The sequence below is a fragment of the Aquarana catesbeiana genome, linkage group LG13 (assembly GCF_042186555.1).
Source record: "Aquarana catesbeiana isolate 2022-GZ linkage group LG13, ASM4218655v1, whole genome shotgun sequence".
Taxonomy (NCBI): Eukaryota; Metazoa; Chordata; class Amphibia; order Anura; family Ranidae; genus Aquarana; species Aquarana catesbeiana.
This window is the reverse complement of record NC_133336.1, coordinates 5,094,757-5,108,329: the sequence shown is the minus strand read 5'-3', so window position 1 is coordinate 5,108,329 and position 13,573 is coordinate 5,094,757. Positions and strand designations below refer to the sequence as shown.

General features: G+C 46.3%; 1 protein-coding gene across 3 annotated transcripts in view; it reads right to left on the bottom strand.

Annotated features, from left to right (window-relative positions):
• The window catches only part of UNC79 (unc-79 homolog, NALCN channel complex subunit), a 270,207-nt gene that overhangs the window by 28,047 nt on the left and 228,587 nt on the right, over nucleotides 1–13,573 (bottom strand). For all 3 annotated transcript variants that reach the window (XM_073609763.1, XM_073609762.1, XM_073609764.1), the window contains 3 exons: nucleotides 5,031–5,120; nucleotides 4,761–4,936; nucleotides 2,228–2,414 (listed from right to left, as the gene is read on the bottom strand). In XM_073609763.1, coding sequence (XP_073465864.1) covers nucleotides 2,228–2,414; nucleotides 4,761–4,936; nucleotides 5,031–5,120 — 453 coding nt within the window. The remainder of the gene's footprint in view (nucleotides 1–2,227; nucleotides 2,415–4,760; nucleotides 4,937–5,030; nucleotides 5,121–13,573) is intronic.

Here is a 13,573-nt window from a genome sequence, read left to right as displayed (position 1 = left end):
GCACCTCCATGGTTAACAGAGGACGGAATTAAAATTAGACTTGAGAAACTTAACATTAATAAATCACCGGGACCAGATGGCTTGCATCCGAGGGTACTTAGGGAACTCAGTCAGGTGATTGCCAGACCGTTGTTCCTAATTTTTACAGACAGTCTATTGACTGGAATGGTGCCAGCTGATTGGAGAAAAGCCAATGTAGCACCAATATTTAAAAAGGGCCCAAAAAACATCCCTGGGAATTACAGACCAGTTAGCCTAACATCAATAGTATGTAAACTCTTGGAGGGGATGATAAGGGACTATATACATGATTTTAGTAATAAGAATGATATCATTAGCAGCAATCAGCATGGATTCATGAAGAATCGTTCTTGCCAAACCAATCTATTAACCTTCTATGAGGAGGTGAGTTGCCATCTAGATATAGGAAGGCCCGTAGACGTGGTGTATCTGGATTTTGCAAAAGCATTTGACACAGTTCCCCATAAACGTTTACTGTACAAAATAAGGTGCGTTGGCATAGACCATAGGGTGAGTACATGGATTGAAAACTGGCTACAAGGGCGTGTTCAGAGGGTGGTGATAAATGGGGAGTACTCAGAATGGTCAGGGGTGGGTAGTGGGGTTCCCCAGGGTTCTGTGCTGGGACCAATCCTATTTAATTTGTTCATAAATGACCTGGAGGATGGGATAAACAGTTCCATCTCTGTATTTGCAGACAATACTAAGCTAAGCAGGGCAATAACTTCTCCGCAGGATGTGGAAATCTTGCAAAAAGACCTGAACAAATTAATGGGGTGGGCGACTACATGGCAAATGAGGTTCAATGTAGAAAAATGTAAAATAATGCATTTGGGTGTCAAAAATATGAATGCAATCTATACACTGGGGGGAGAACCTCTGGGGGAATCTAGGATGGAAAAGGACTTGGGGGTCCTAGTGGATGATAGGCTCAGCAATGGCATGCAATGCCAAGCTGCTGCTAATAAAGCAAACAGAATATTGGCATTAAAAGGGGGATCAACTGCAGAGATAAAACGATAATTCTCCCGCTCTACAAGACTCTGGTCCGCCCGCACCTGGAGTATGCTGTCCAGTTCTGGGCACCAGTCCTCAGGAAGGATGTACTGGAAATGGAGCGAGTACAAAGAAGGGCAACAAAGCTAATAAAGGGTCTGGAGGATCTTAGTTATGAGGAAAGGTTGCGAGCACTGAACTTATTCTCTCTGGAGAAGAGACGCTTGAGAGGGGATATGATTTCAATTTACAAATACTGTACTGGTGACCCCACAATATATAAATACCGGACTGGTGACCCCACAATAGGGATAAAACTTTTTCGCAGAAGAGAGTTTAATAAGACTCGTGGCCACTCATTGCAATTAGAGGAAAAGAGGTTTAACCTTAAACTATGTAGAGGGTTCTTTACTGTAAGAGCGGCAAGGATGTGGAATTCCCTTCCACAGGCGGTGGTCTCAGCGGGGAGCATTGATAGCTTCAAGAAACTATTAGATAATCACCTGAATGACCGCAATATACAGGGATATGTAATGTAATACTGACACATAATCACACACATAGGTTGGACTTGATGGACTTGTGTCTTTTTTCAACCTCACCTACTATGTAACTATGTAACTATATATTATAATTATTTGTCCAATTACACTTGAGCCCCTAAAAATGGGGGGACTGTGTATAAAAATGGTTGCAGTTTCTAAAATTTGTCCTTGATATTTAAGTTGAATTAAAGATGAAAGTCTGAACTTCAAATTCATTTGGATTGTTTCGTTGTAATTTTATTCTGGTGGCCTACAGAGCCAAAAGTATGGAAATTTGTGCCCATGTCCAAATATATATGGATCTCACTGTAGGTATACTGTAAATATACATACACACGCATGTGTGTTTGAGCTTTGAGGTGCACACCCTAATGATGTGCTTACTTATGCCATCACATATGACACCAACAGAGAGGGATTATGACTAGAAGAGGACTTCCTGTCTTATTTTTTTTTGCCAGTGTCCAATTACCAGAAGGTGGCAGCATAACCCTATTTGTAATGATTATACAGATGCTCTGTGTCCCCGTTATGTACAATAAAGTAATCAGACTGGCCAATGTGATTAAATAATGTAATGCAAACAATATATATATATATATATATATATATATATATATATATATATATATATATATATATATATATATATATATATATAGTACCTTCGATTGTTCGGGGAAACTGATAAGAATCACAATGAGGTGATCGGCCACATGGGAGCCCGCATCCAGAGGAATCGGCATGCATGGCGAGGTTAAGTTTGGGCAGACCACGCCGTGAGTGAGCGACCCCAAGAGAAGCCACGACAGGAGGCGGATATGTGACACGCACTCGATGAACTCTTTAGGCCTGAATTAAAAAACAAATAGTAAAATATTAAATACAACAGTTTATAAGACTAAAATAGCAAGCCCAGGGACAATTTAGATATATCTGTGCCAGGTTCAATCCATCTGCAAGAATTTTCTGTCTATAATATATGTAGACTCATTACCTGCTAAGATAAACTGCTTCAAAAACAGAACAATTTGGATATCTAAAGAGTCTTTCCACCCAAAAGTGATAATTTAAATCTAGGCAAAGTGTAAAACTCGCCTGGTTCCCGGTCCAGGTCTTCTCCCCAGCTTGGTCGTTGGCAATTCCAGGTTCCAGGCACAGTCATTTAGTGCTCAGTTGCCTCCTTAAAGTATCTACCTGTATCCACTGTGACCCCTTTGATTCCTTGCCTCCAGAGACTTTGTGACCCCAGTGCACCTCTATGACCCCAGTGTCTTCACTGACCCCACTGACTGTGTCATGCAGTGACCCTTTGATCCCTGTGCATTCCAGTGTCTCTAGTGACCCCTGTGTGCTCCAGTGTCTCCTGTAACCCGTGTTCTCCAGTGTCCCCTATGTCTCCAGTGACCCTTTGATCCCTATGCATTCTAGTATCTCCTGTGACCTCTATGCATTCCAGTGTTTGCAGTGACCATTGTGTGCTCCAGTGTCTCCTGTGCATTCCATTGTCTCCAGTGACCCCTGTGTGCTCCAGTGACCCCTGTGTGCTCCAGTGTCTCCAGTGACCCCTGTGTGCTCCAATGTCTCCTGTGCATTCCATTGTCTCCAGTGACCCCTGTGTGCTCCAGTGACCGCTGTGTGCACCAGTGTCTCCAGTGACCCCTGTGTGCTCCAATGTCTCCAGTGACCCCTGTGCATTCCAGTGACCCCTGTGTGCTACAGTGTCTCCAGTGACCCCTGTGTCCTTCGGTGTCTCCAGTGACCCCATGATTCCTGTGTATTCCATTGTCTCCTGTAACCCCTGTGTTCTCCAGTGTCCCCTATTTCTCCAGTGACCCTTTGATCCCTGTGCATTCCAGTATCTTTAGTGACCCCTGTGTGCTCCAGTGTCTCCTGTGACCTCTATGCATTCCAGTGTCTCCAGTGACCTGTATGCACTCCAGTGTCTCCAGTGACCCCTGTGTGCTCCAGTGACCCCATGATCCCTGTGTATTCCAGTGTCTCCTGTAACCCCTGTGTGCTCCAGTGACCCCAATGAACCCTGTGTGCTCCAGTGTCTCCTGTAACCCCTGTGTACTCCAGTGTCCCCTGTGTCTCCAGTGACCCTTTGATCCCTGTGCATTCCAGTATCTCCAGTGACCCTTGTGTGCTCCGGTGTCTCCAGTGATCCCTGTGTACTCTAGTGACCCCTGTGTATTCCATTGTCTCCTGTAACCCCTGTGTTCTCCAGTGTCCCCTATTTCTCCAGTGACCCTTTGATCCCTGTGCATTCCAGTATCTTTAGTGACCCCTGTGTGCTCCAGTGTCTCCTGTGACCTCTATGCATTCCAGTGTCTCCAGTGACCTGTATGCACTCCAGTGTCTCCAGTGACCCCTGTGTGCTCCAGTGACCCCATGATCCCTGTGTATTCCAGTGTCTCCTGTAACCCCTGTGTGCTCCAGTGACCCCAATGAACCCTGTGTACTCCAGTGTCCCCTGTGTCTCCAGTGACCCTTTGATCCCTGTGCATTCCAGTATCTCCAGTGACCCTTGTGTGCTCCGGTGTCTCCAGTGATCCCTGTGTGCTCCAGTGTCTCCTGTGACCTCTATGCATTCCAGTGTTTTCAGTGACCCCTGTGCATTCCAGTTTCTCCAGTAACCCCTGTGTGCTCCAGTACCCCCTGTGTGCTCCAGTGACCCCTGTGTGCTCCAGTGACCCCTGTGTGCTCCAGTGTCTCTAGTGACCCTGTGATCCCTTTGTATTCCAGTGTCTTCAGTGACTGTGTGCTCCAGTATCCCCTGTGTCTCCAGTGACCCCGTAAACCCTATGCATTCCAGTGTCTCCAGTGACACCTATGCTCTCCTGTCTCATGCAGTCACCAGAGTATCCTGTGACTTCAGTGCTCTCTGTGAACCTCTATGAGACTTGTGTCATCACCCCCCTCAGGAACGCTCCTGTATTTCCGGGACTGCATCTCTCCCTGTGAATGGGGACCCCCGTCCCTGACATAAACCCTGCTGGGTGGTGTCTTTGGTCCAAAAAGTGAAGAGAAATCTCCACAATGGGACACAGCAAAAACCCAACAGGTATTCTAACCATTTCCTACTCTATCCAAAAAAAAACCACATCGTCTTTAGATAGACTTTCATGGTTTGTGGATATCCCGGCTTTGCTATGTAAATTTCAGTAAGCCGTGCACTGCCCCGCCCCCCCTTACCCTTGCTGCATGGCTGAAGGCGGGTGATAGAGCCAAGGCAGGTATCGTAGAACAGCCTTATTGTCCCGGTGGTTTCCTCGGGTTATCTCCATTGAGGCTATTTGGGCGAGGCCAACTTTAAGGTGACCGCCGAACGTGTCTTCATGTAAGGGCTGCGAACAGGTCTTCATGTGATTCTGCGTGAGATAAACATCACATGACATGGAGATACCGGCCTATGGGGTGTGAAAAGTCATGACTTACCGGTATGCTTGGTAGGGTGACACTTACCTTCAGTTTGGTTAATGTATGCATATCAGAAATGAAGTCCAAAATCTCGCTGATGTATTGGCGCGTGCACTCCATGGCGGCCGTCCCGCACTACAACACAAAGACGTTTATTGTAAGGGGTGACATATTCTTTAACCACTTAAGGACCGGGCTTATTTTTTCAGACTTGGTGTTTACAAGTTAAAATAATTTTTTTTTTTTTTTTGCTAGAAAATTACTTAGAACCCCCAAACAGTATATTTTTTTTCAGACACCCTAGAGAATAAAATGGCGGTCATTGCAATACTTTCTGTTACACCGTATTTGCGCAGCGGTCTTACTTTTTTGGGGAAAAAATACACTTTTTGAATTAAAAAAAATAAGACAACAGAAAAGTTCGTTGCTACAAAATTGCACCCGCTCGTGGAATGGCGACAAAAACTTTGACCCTTAAAAATCTCCATAGGAGACGTTTAAAAATTTCTACAGGTTACCAGTTTTGAGTTACAGAGGAGGTCTGGTGCTAGAATTATTGCTCTCGCTCTAACAATCGCAGCGATACCTCACATGTGTGGTTTGAACACTGTTTTCATATGCAGGCATGGCTTACATATGCGTTCGCTTCTGCGCGCGAGCACGGCGGGACGGGGCGCTTTAAATTTTTGTTTATTTTTTTATTTTATTTTTACTATTTTGCAAAAAAAAATATTTCCCCTTTAAGACCATTGGGCAGAAGTGAGGTTTGACGTCGCTTCTGCCATCCAATGGTGTGGAGCCAAACGGGGGCCATCTTTCCCTCACTCAGCATTCAGCCTGTGAGGGGAAAGGATCTGATCGTCTCCGCCGCTACCGGCGGCTCCGGTAAGTGGCGGAGACCACCGGTAAGTGACGGGAGGAGGGGGGCCCTCTCCTGCCCCCGGATAAAAGTGATCTTGCTGAGACCACTTTTATCTAAAAACGGACCGCCCGCTGTTGAAGAGGATACCGGGGTTATGGCAGCTATCTGCTGCCATAGCAACGGTATTCCACTTCAAACAGCCGACGTATAACGATGGCGGGTGGTCCTTAAGTAGTTAAAGCTCAGCCTTGCACAGGTGTACCGGCTCCCCCCCCTTTAGTCTTGCACAGGTGTACCGGCTCCTCCCCCTTCAGTCTTGCACAGGTGTACCGGCTCCTCCCCCTTCAGTCTTGCACAGGTGTACCGGCTCCTCCCCCTTCAGTCTTGCGCAGGTGTACCAGCTCCTCCCCCTTCAGTCTTGCACAGGTGTACCTGCTCTTCCCCCTTCAGTCTTGCACAGGTGTTCCGACTCCCCCTTTTCAGTCTTGCACAGGTGTACCGGCTCCTCCCCCTTCAGTCTTGCACAGGTGTACCGGCTCCTCCCCCTTCAGTCTTGCACAGGTGTTCCGACTCCCCCCCTTCAGTCTTGCACAGGTGTACCGGCTCCTCCCCTTCAGTCTTGCACAGGTGTTCCGACTCCCCCCCTTCAGTCTTGCACAGGTGTACCGGCTCCTCCCCCTTCAGTCTTGCACAGGTGTACCGGCTCCTCTCCTGGACTGAAATGGCTTCCTCTGATTTCACTGCACACTGTGAGCTTCTCACCATGTGCATTAGAAGCTGAAGCATGTCAGACAGAGCCCTGTCAGCATTATCTAACGCTTTCCTCCCCAGCCTGACTGTCCCTGGCTCTCCCTTAGGGCCCAAAGAAGGGATGGGCAGGAGGGACGGCTGCCCCAGGCCCGATGGTTTATTATAGGGATGGAGGCGCCCTGACACTAACCCTAAGGGAAGGGGGGGTAGGGCACGGTTTGGCATCTTCGCCCTGGGCGCTGTATGAACTCTTGTCCCGACACTGCCCTTCCCTTTCATTGAATTTCAGTTCCTTAAATCATGGAGGCTCAACGAGTGCACGTAGGTCTGCGAGTACCTGTGTATTGTCTTGTTTAGTACCTGTGTATTGTCTTGTTGAGTACCTGTGTATTGTCTTGTTGAGTACCTGTGTATTGTCTTGTTTAGTACCTGTGTAATGTCTTGTTGAGTACCTGTGTATTGTCTTGTCGTGTACCTGTGTATTGTATTGTCGTGTACCTGTGTATTGTCTTGTCGTGTACCTGTGTATTGTCTTGTCGTGTACCTGTGTATTGTCTTGTTGTGTACCTGTGTATTGTCTTGTTTAGTACCTGTGTATTGTCTTGTTGAGTACCTGTGTATTGTATTGTCGTGTACCTGTGTATTGTCTTGTTTAGTACCTGTGTATTGTCTTGTTGTGTACCTGTGTATTGTCTTGTTGTGTACCTGTGTATTGTCTTGTCGTGTACCTGTGTATTGTCTTGTTGTGTACCTGTGTATTGTCTTGTTGTGTACCTGTGTATTGTCTTGTTGAGCACCTGTGTATTGTCTTGTTGTGTACCTGTGTATTGTCTTGTTGTGTACCTGTGTATTGTCTTGTTGAGTACCTGTGTATTGTCTTGTTGTGTACCTGTGTATTGTCTTGTTGTGTACCTGTGTATTGTCTTGTTGTGTACCTGTGTATTGTCTTGTTGAGTACCTGTGTATTGTCTTGTTGTGTACCTGTGTATTGTCTTGTTGAGTACCTGTGTATTGTCTTGTTGTGTACCTGTGTATTGTCTTGTTGAGTACCTGTGTATTGTCTTGTTGTGTACCTGTGTATTGTCTTGTTGAGTACCTGTGTATTGTCTTGTTGTGTACCTGTGTATTGTCTTGTTGAGTACCTGTGTATTGTCTTGTTGTGTACCTGTGTATTGTCTTGTTGTGTACCTGTGTATTGTCTTGTTGAGTACCTGTGTATTGTCTTGTTGTGTACCTGTGTATTGTCTTGTTGTGTACCTGTGTATTGTCTTGTTGTGTACCTGTGTATTGTCTTGTTGAGTACCTGTGTATTGTCTTGTTGTGTACCTGTGTATTGTCTTGTTGTGTACCTGTGTATTGTCTTGTCGTGTACCTGTGTATTGTCTTGAGTATTAGTGCCAGGAAGCTAGCTGTTAGGTAATTTGGACAGGGTAAAATCCCCAAATCCTCACTAAATTTAATAGGTACGATGCCCGGCGGGTGTGGAGAGGCGACTCTTTGTACATCTTGCCGCATGTATGCGTTCCTTGATCATCCGATCGAGGGCGAATACTGCTGTGCAAAATGTAAGCACATTGTTTCCCTGGAAGCCCAGGTTCTGAATCTGGGGAAGCAACTGTCAGCACTGAGAAGTCCCTCCATACTAAAGGTGAGCCAGGAACGTACACGGCAGGTGCCGGCAGGGGCCAGCACAGAGGCGGGTGGAGACAAAGAGGTGCTGGCACTAGCAAAGAGTAGGTGGGTGACAGTCAGGAAGGGTAGAGGGGGAAGTGCCAGGGAGGCCGATCCAGGACTGGAGCATCCCAATAAGTACGCTCCATTGAGTGACATTGGTGAAACCAGTCAGGGACCAGCACTGCTGGAGCTGAGGGACTCTCCTAGCTGCCGGGGGAAGAACTCCTCCAGTGAGAATATGGGGGCAGCAAAGGGAAAGGAAAGACAGATTCTGGTGGTAGGGGACTCAATTCTTAGAAGGACAGAGAGGGCAATCTGTAACCAGGACCTGAAGCGCCGAACAGTATGTTGTCTACCGGGCGCTCGTGTTTGGCACATCACGGATCTTGTGGACAGATTACTGGGAGGGGCTGGGGAAGACCCGACTGTCATGGTGCACGTTGGCACCAATGACAAAGACAGAGGCATATGGAGTGTCCTAAAGAATGATTTTAGGGACTTAGGAGCTAAATTGAGGAAAAGGACCTCCAAGGTAGTATTCTCAGGAATACTACCGGTACATCGAGCCACACCAGAGAGGCAGAGGGAGATTAGGGAAGTAAACAAGTGGCTGAAGAGCTGGTGTAGTAAGGAGGGGTTTGGGTTCCTGGAGGACTGGGCCGACTTCTCAGTCGATAACCGGTACTATAGAAGGGACGGACTGCACCTAAATGAGGAGGGTGCAGATCAGCTGGGAATGAAGATGGCCAAAAAGTTAGAGGAGTTTTTAAACTAGGCGATGGGAAGGGGGGGGGGGGTCCAGAGGTAGAGATAGTCAGTGCAGAACATATTCCAGAGGGTAGTATTGGGGGGGGCATTAGTGGTAGGTTAACCAAAGCACAAAAACACAAGGTGAGTATAGTAGCAAGTCCTAGCTGCAATCTCGGAACACCCAATACGAGGATAATATGCGACCGGTCTAAACTACATGGCATGTTCACCAATGCCAGGAGCCTGGCGGACAAGATGGGTGAACTAGAGATACTGTTGTACAAGGAGGATTTGGATTTTGTGGGAATTTCAGAGACCTGGTTCAACAGCTCTCATGATTGGCTGACAAACATTCAAGAGTATACCCTATACCGCAAGGATAGAGAGGGTAAAAAAGGGGGAGGGGTATGCCTATATATCAAGAATAATGTACAAGCGAATGTGAGAGATGACATCACTGAGGGAGCTAGGGAGGAGGTGGAATCCTTATGGGTAGAGCTCCAAAGGGATGAAGCTAAGGGGAAAATAATACTGGGAGTATGCTATAGGCCCCCTAACCTGAAGGAGGAAGTGGAGACGGATCTCCTATCACAAATTGGATTAGCAGCAAGGATGGGAAGTGTTATCATAATGGGGGATTTTAATTATCCAGACATAGACTGGGCGGAGGGAACCGCGCATTCATTTAAGGCTCGCCAGTTCCTAAATGTCTTGCAGGACAATTTTATGGGTCAGATGGTAGACGCACCAACTAGAAATAAAACATTACTGGATCTATTGATTACCAATAATACAGACCTGATCACGGATGTGGAAATACGGGGCAATTTAGGTAACAGCGATCACAGGTCAATTGGCTTCAGTATAAATCACACAAATAGGAAACATAAGGGGAATACAAAGACACTGAATTTCAAAAGAGCCAACTTCCCTAAACTACGAACCTTGCTAGAAGGCATAAACTGGGATAAAATCTTAGGAACAAAGAATACGGAGGAGAGATGGGTTTGTTTTAAGAGCATATTAAATAAGGGCATTAGCCAATGTATCCCATTGGGTAATACATTTAAAAGAGCGAACAAACATCCTGGATGGCTTAACTCCAATGTAAAAATGCATATAAAAGCAAAGGAGAAGGCCTTCAAAAAATACAAGGTTGAGGGATCATCATCAGCATTCAGACTTTATAAAGAATGCAACAAGAAATGTAAGGGTGCAATTAGGACGGCTAAGATAGAACATGAAAGACACATAGCGGAGGAGAGCAAAAAAAATCCCAAGAAATTCTTTAAGTATGTAAACAGTAAAAAAGGGAGGACAGACCATATTGGCCCCATAAAGAATGAGGAAGGACATCTGGTTACAAAGGATGGGGAGATGGAGAAGGTATTGAATTTATTCTTCTCCTCAGTCTTCACGAGTCAATCGGGGGGCTTCAGTAACCAAAACTGCAGTGTTTATCCTCATGACACAACACAGGAAGCACCTCCATGGTTAACAGAGGATGGAATTAAAATTAGACTTGAGAAACTTAACATTAATAAATCACCGGGACCAGATGGCTTGCACCCGAGGGTACTTAGGGAACTCAGTATAGTAATTGCCAGACCATTGTTCCTAATTTTTACTGACAGTCTACTGACTGGAATGGTACCAGCTGATTGGAGAAAAGCCAATGTAGCACCAATATTTAAAAAGGGCCCAAAATACATCCCTGGGAATTACAGACCAGTTAGCCTAACATCAATAGTATGTAAACTCTTGGAGGGGATGATAAGGGACTATATACAAGATTTTAGTAATGAGAACGGTATCATTAGCAGTAATCAGCATGGATTCATGAAGAATCGTTCTTGCCAAACCAATCTATTAACCTTCTATGAGATGAGTTGCCATCTAGATAAAGGAAGGCCCGTAGACGTGGTGTATCTGGATTTTGCAAAAGCATTTGACACAGTTCCCCATAAACGTTTACTGTACAAAATAAGGTCAGTTGGCATGGACCATAGGGTGAGTACATGGATTGAAAACTGGCTACAAGGGCGTGTTCAGAGGGTGGTGATAAATGGGGAGTACTCAGAATGGTCAGGGGTGGGTAGTGGGGTTCCCCAGGGTTCTGTGCTGGGACCAATCCTGTTTAATTTGTTCATAAATGATCTGGAGGATGGGATAAACAGTTCAATCTCTGTATTTGCAGACAATACTAAGCTAAGCAGGGCAATAACTTCTCCGCAGGATGTGGAAACCTTGCAAGAAGATCTGAACAAATGAATGGGGGAGGGGCGACTACATGGCAGATGAGGTTCAATGTAGAAAAATGTAAAATAATGCATTTGGGTGGTAAAAATCTGAATGCAATCTATACAGTGGGGGGAGAACCTCTGGGGGGATCTAGGATGGAAAAGGTCCTGGGGGTCCTAGTAGATGATAGGCTCAGCAATGACATGCAATGCCAAGCTGCTGCTAACAGAGCAAACAGAATATTGGCATTAAAAAGGGGATCAACTCCAGAGATAAAACGATAATTCTCCCGCTCTACAAGACTCTGGTCCGGCCGCACCTGGAGTATGCTGTCCAGTTCTGGGCACCAGTCCTCAGGAAGGATGTACTGGAAATGGAGCGAGTACAAAGAAGGGCAACAAAGCTAATAAAGGGTCTGGAGGATCTTAGTTATGAGGAAAGGTTGTGAGCACTGAACTTATTCTCTCTGGAGAAGAGACGCTTGAGAGGGGATATGATTTCAATGTATAAATACTGTACTGGTGACCCCACAACATATAAATACCGGACTGGTGACCCCACAACATATAAATACCGGACTGGTGACCCCACAATAGGGATAAAACTTTTTCTCAGAAGAGAGTTTAATAAGACTCTAAGACTCGTGGCCATTTATTACAATTAGAAGAAAAGAGGTTTAACCTTAAACTACGTAGAGGGTTCTTTACTGTAAGAGCGGCAAGGATGTGGAATTCCCTTCCACAGGCGGTGGTCTCAGCGGGGAGCATTGATAGTTTCAAGAAACTATTAGATAATCACCTGAATGACCACAACATACAGGGATATACAATGTAATACTGACACATAATCACACACATAGGTTGGACTTGATGGACTTGTGTCTTTTTTCAACCTCACTAACTATGTAACATCACATGTGGGCGTTACCTGGGGGCGCGGTCTGCTTGCAAATGTAGGCTGAAAGCCACTCCCACTCCTCTAGACCGACATCCGCCCATCAAGGCATTTTAATATTTGCACAACTCCTCCCACTGCTTGCATCAGAGCTGAAGGCTCTTGAAAGGAGTATTGAGGTCGGGTGCTGGGATGTTTTCAGGAGGCTATGTACCGCCCCCTGTAGGCCCCTCCACCAGCCATGATCTGCCTGCATTTTATAGAGAAGCACAGAGACCCAGTGATGATGTCACTGGGTTTTAAAAAAAGCAATTAAAATGTTTTTTTTTTATTTTAAGTTTCAATAGCATGTTGATGGAGGGGGGGGGAGGAACAATGAGAAGGCAAAATATAAGCAGATTAAACTTCAGCTTTAGGTGGTATGATTTGATTACTCCCTAGTAGTGGCAGACAGGGCCGGGACAAGGGGTGGGCAAGAAAGTATCCTGTGAGATTGGGGGGGGGGGGATTTGTGTTGGGAGGGGAAAATTGATGGTGTGTGTGTTAGGAGTGGTGATTTGGGAGGATATGTATCGAGAGGGGAGATGGGTGAAAGGGATTTGTGCTATAAAAGGTAATATGGTCGGGGGGGGGGGATTAGTGCTAGGAGGGTAACTGAGGGGTGGAGAATGTGTGCTAGTGGGGATGATAAGGGGTATTTGTGCTGGGGTGGGGGGGTATTTGTTCTAGGAGGGGAAATTTGAGGGGTAGAGGATTAGTGTTAGTGGGAATGATTGGGGGGGGTTGTGCTAGGAGGGAGGGGTTTTAAAAGAGGGGGAGGATTTGTGCCCAGAGGGGAAATTTGAGAGGGTAGAGGATTTGTGCTAGTGGGGATGATGGGGGGGGGGGGATTTGTGCAAGGAGGGAGGTATTTGGAGTACAGGAGGAGGATTTGTGTTAGTGGGAATGATTGGGGGGGGGGCTAGGAGGGAGGGATTTGGAGTAGAGGGGGAGGATTTGTGCCCGGAGGGGAAATTTCAAGGGTAGAGTATTTGTGCTAGTGGGGATGACTGTGGAGGGGGGGATTTGTGCTAGGAGGGGGGATTTGTGCTAGAAAAGGTAATATTGTTGGAGGGGGGGATTTGTGCTAGGAGGGGAGATTTAAGGGGTAGACAGTGTGTGCTAGTGGGGGTGATAAGGGGTATTTGTGCTAAGGGGAGGATTTGTGATAGGAGGTAGGGATTTGGAGTAGAGGGGGGGATTTGTGCCCAGAGGGAAAATTTGAGGGGTAGAGGATTTGTGCCAGTGGGGATGATGGGGGGGGGGGGATTTGTGCTAGGAGGAAGGTATTTGGAGTAGAGGAGGAGGATTTGAACCCGGAGGGGAAATTTGAGGGATAGAGGATTTGTGCTAGTGGGAATGATGGGGGGGGGGTATG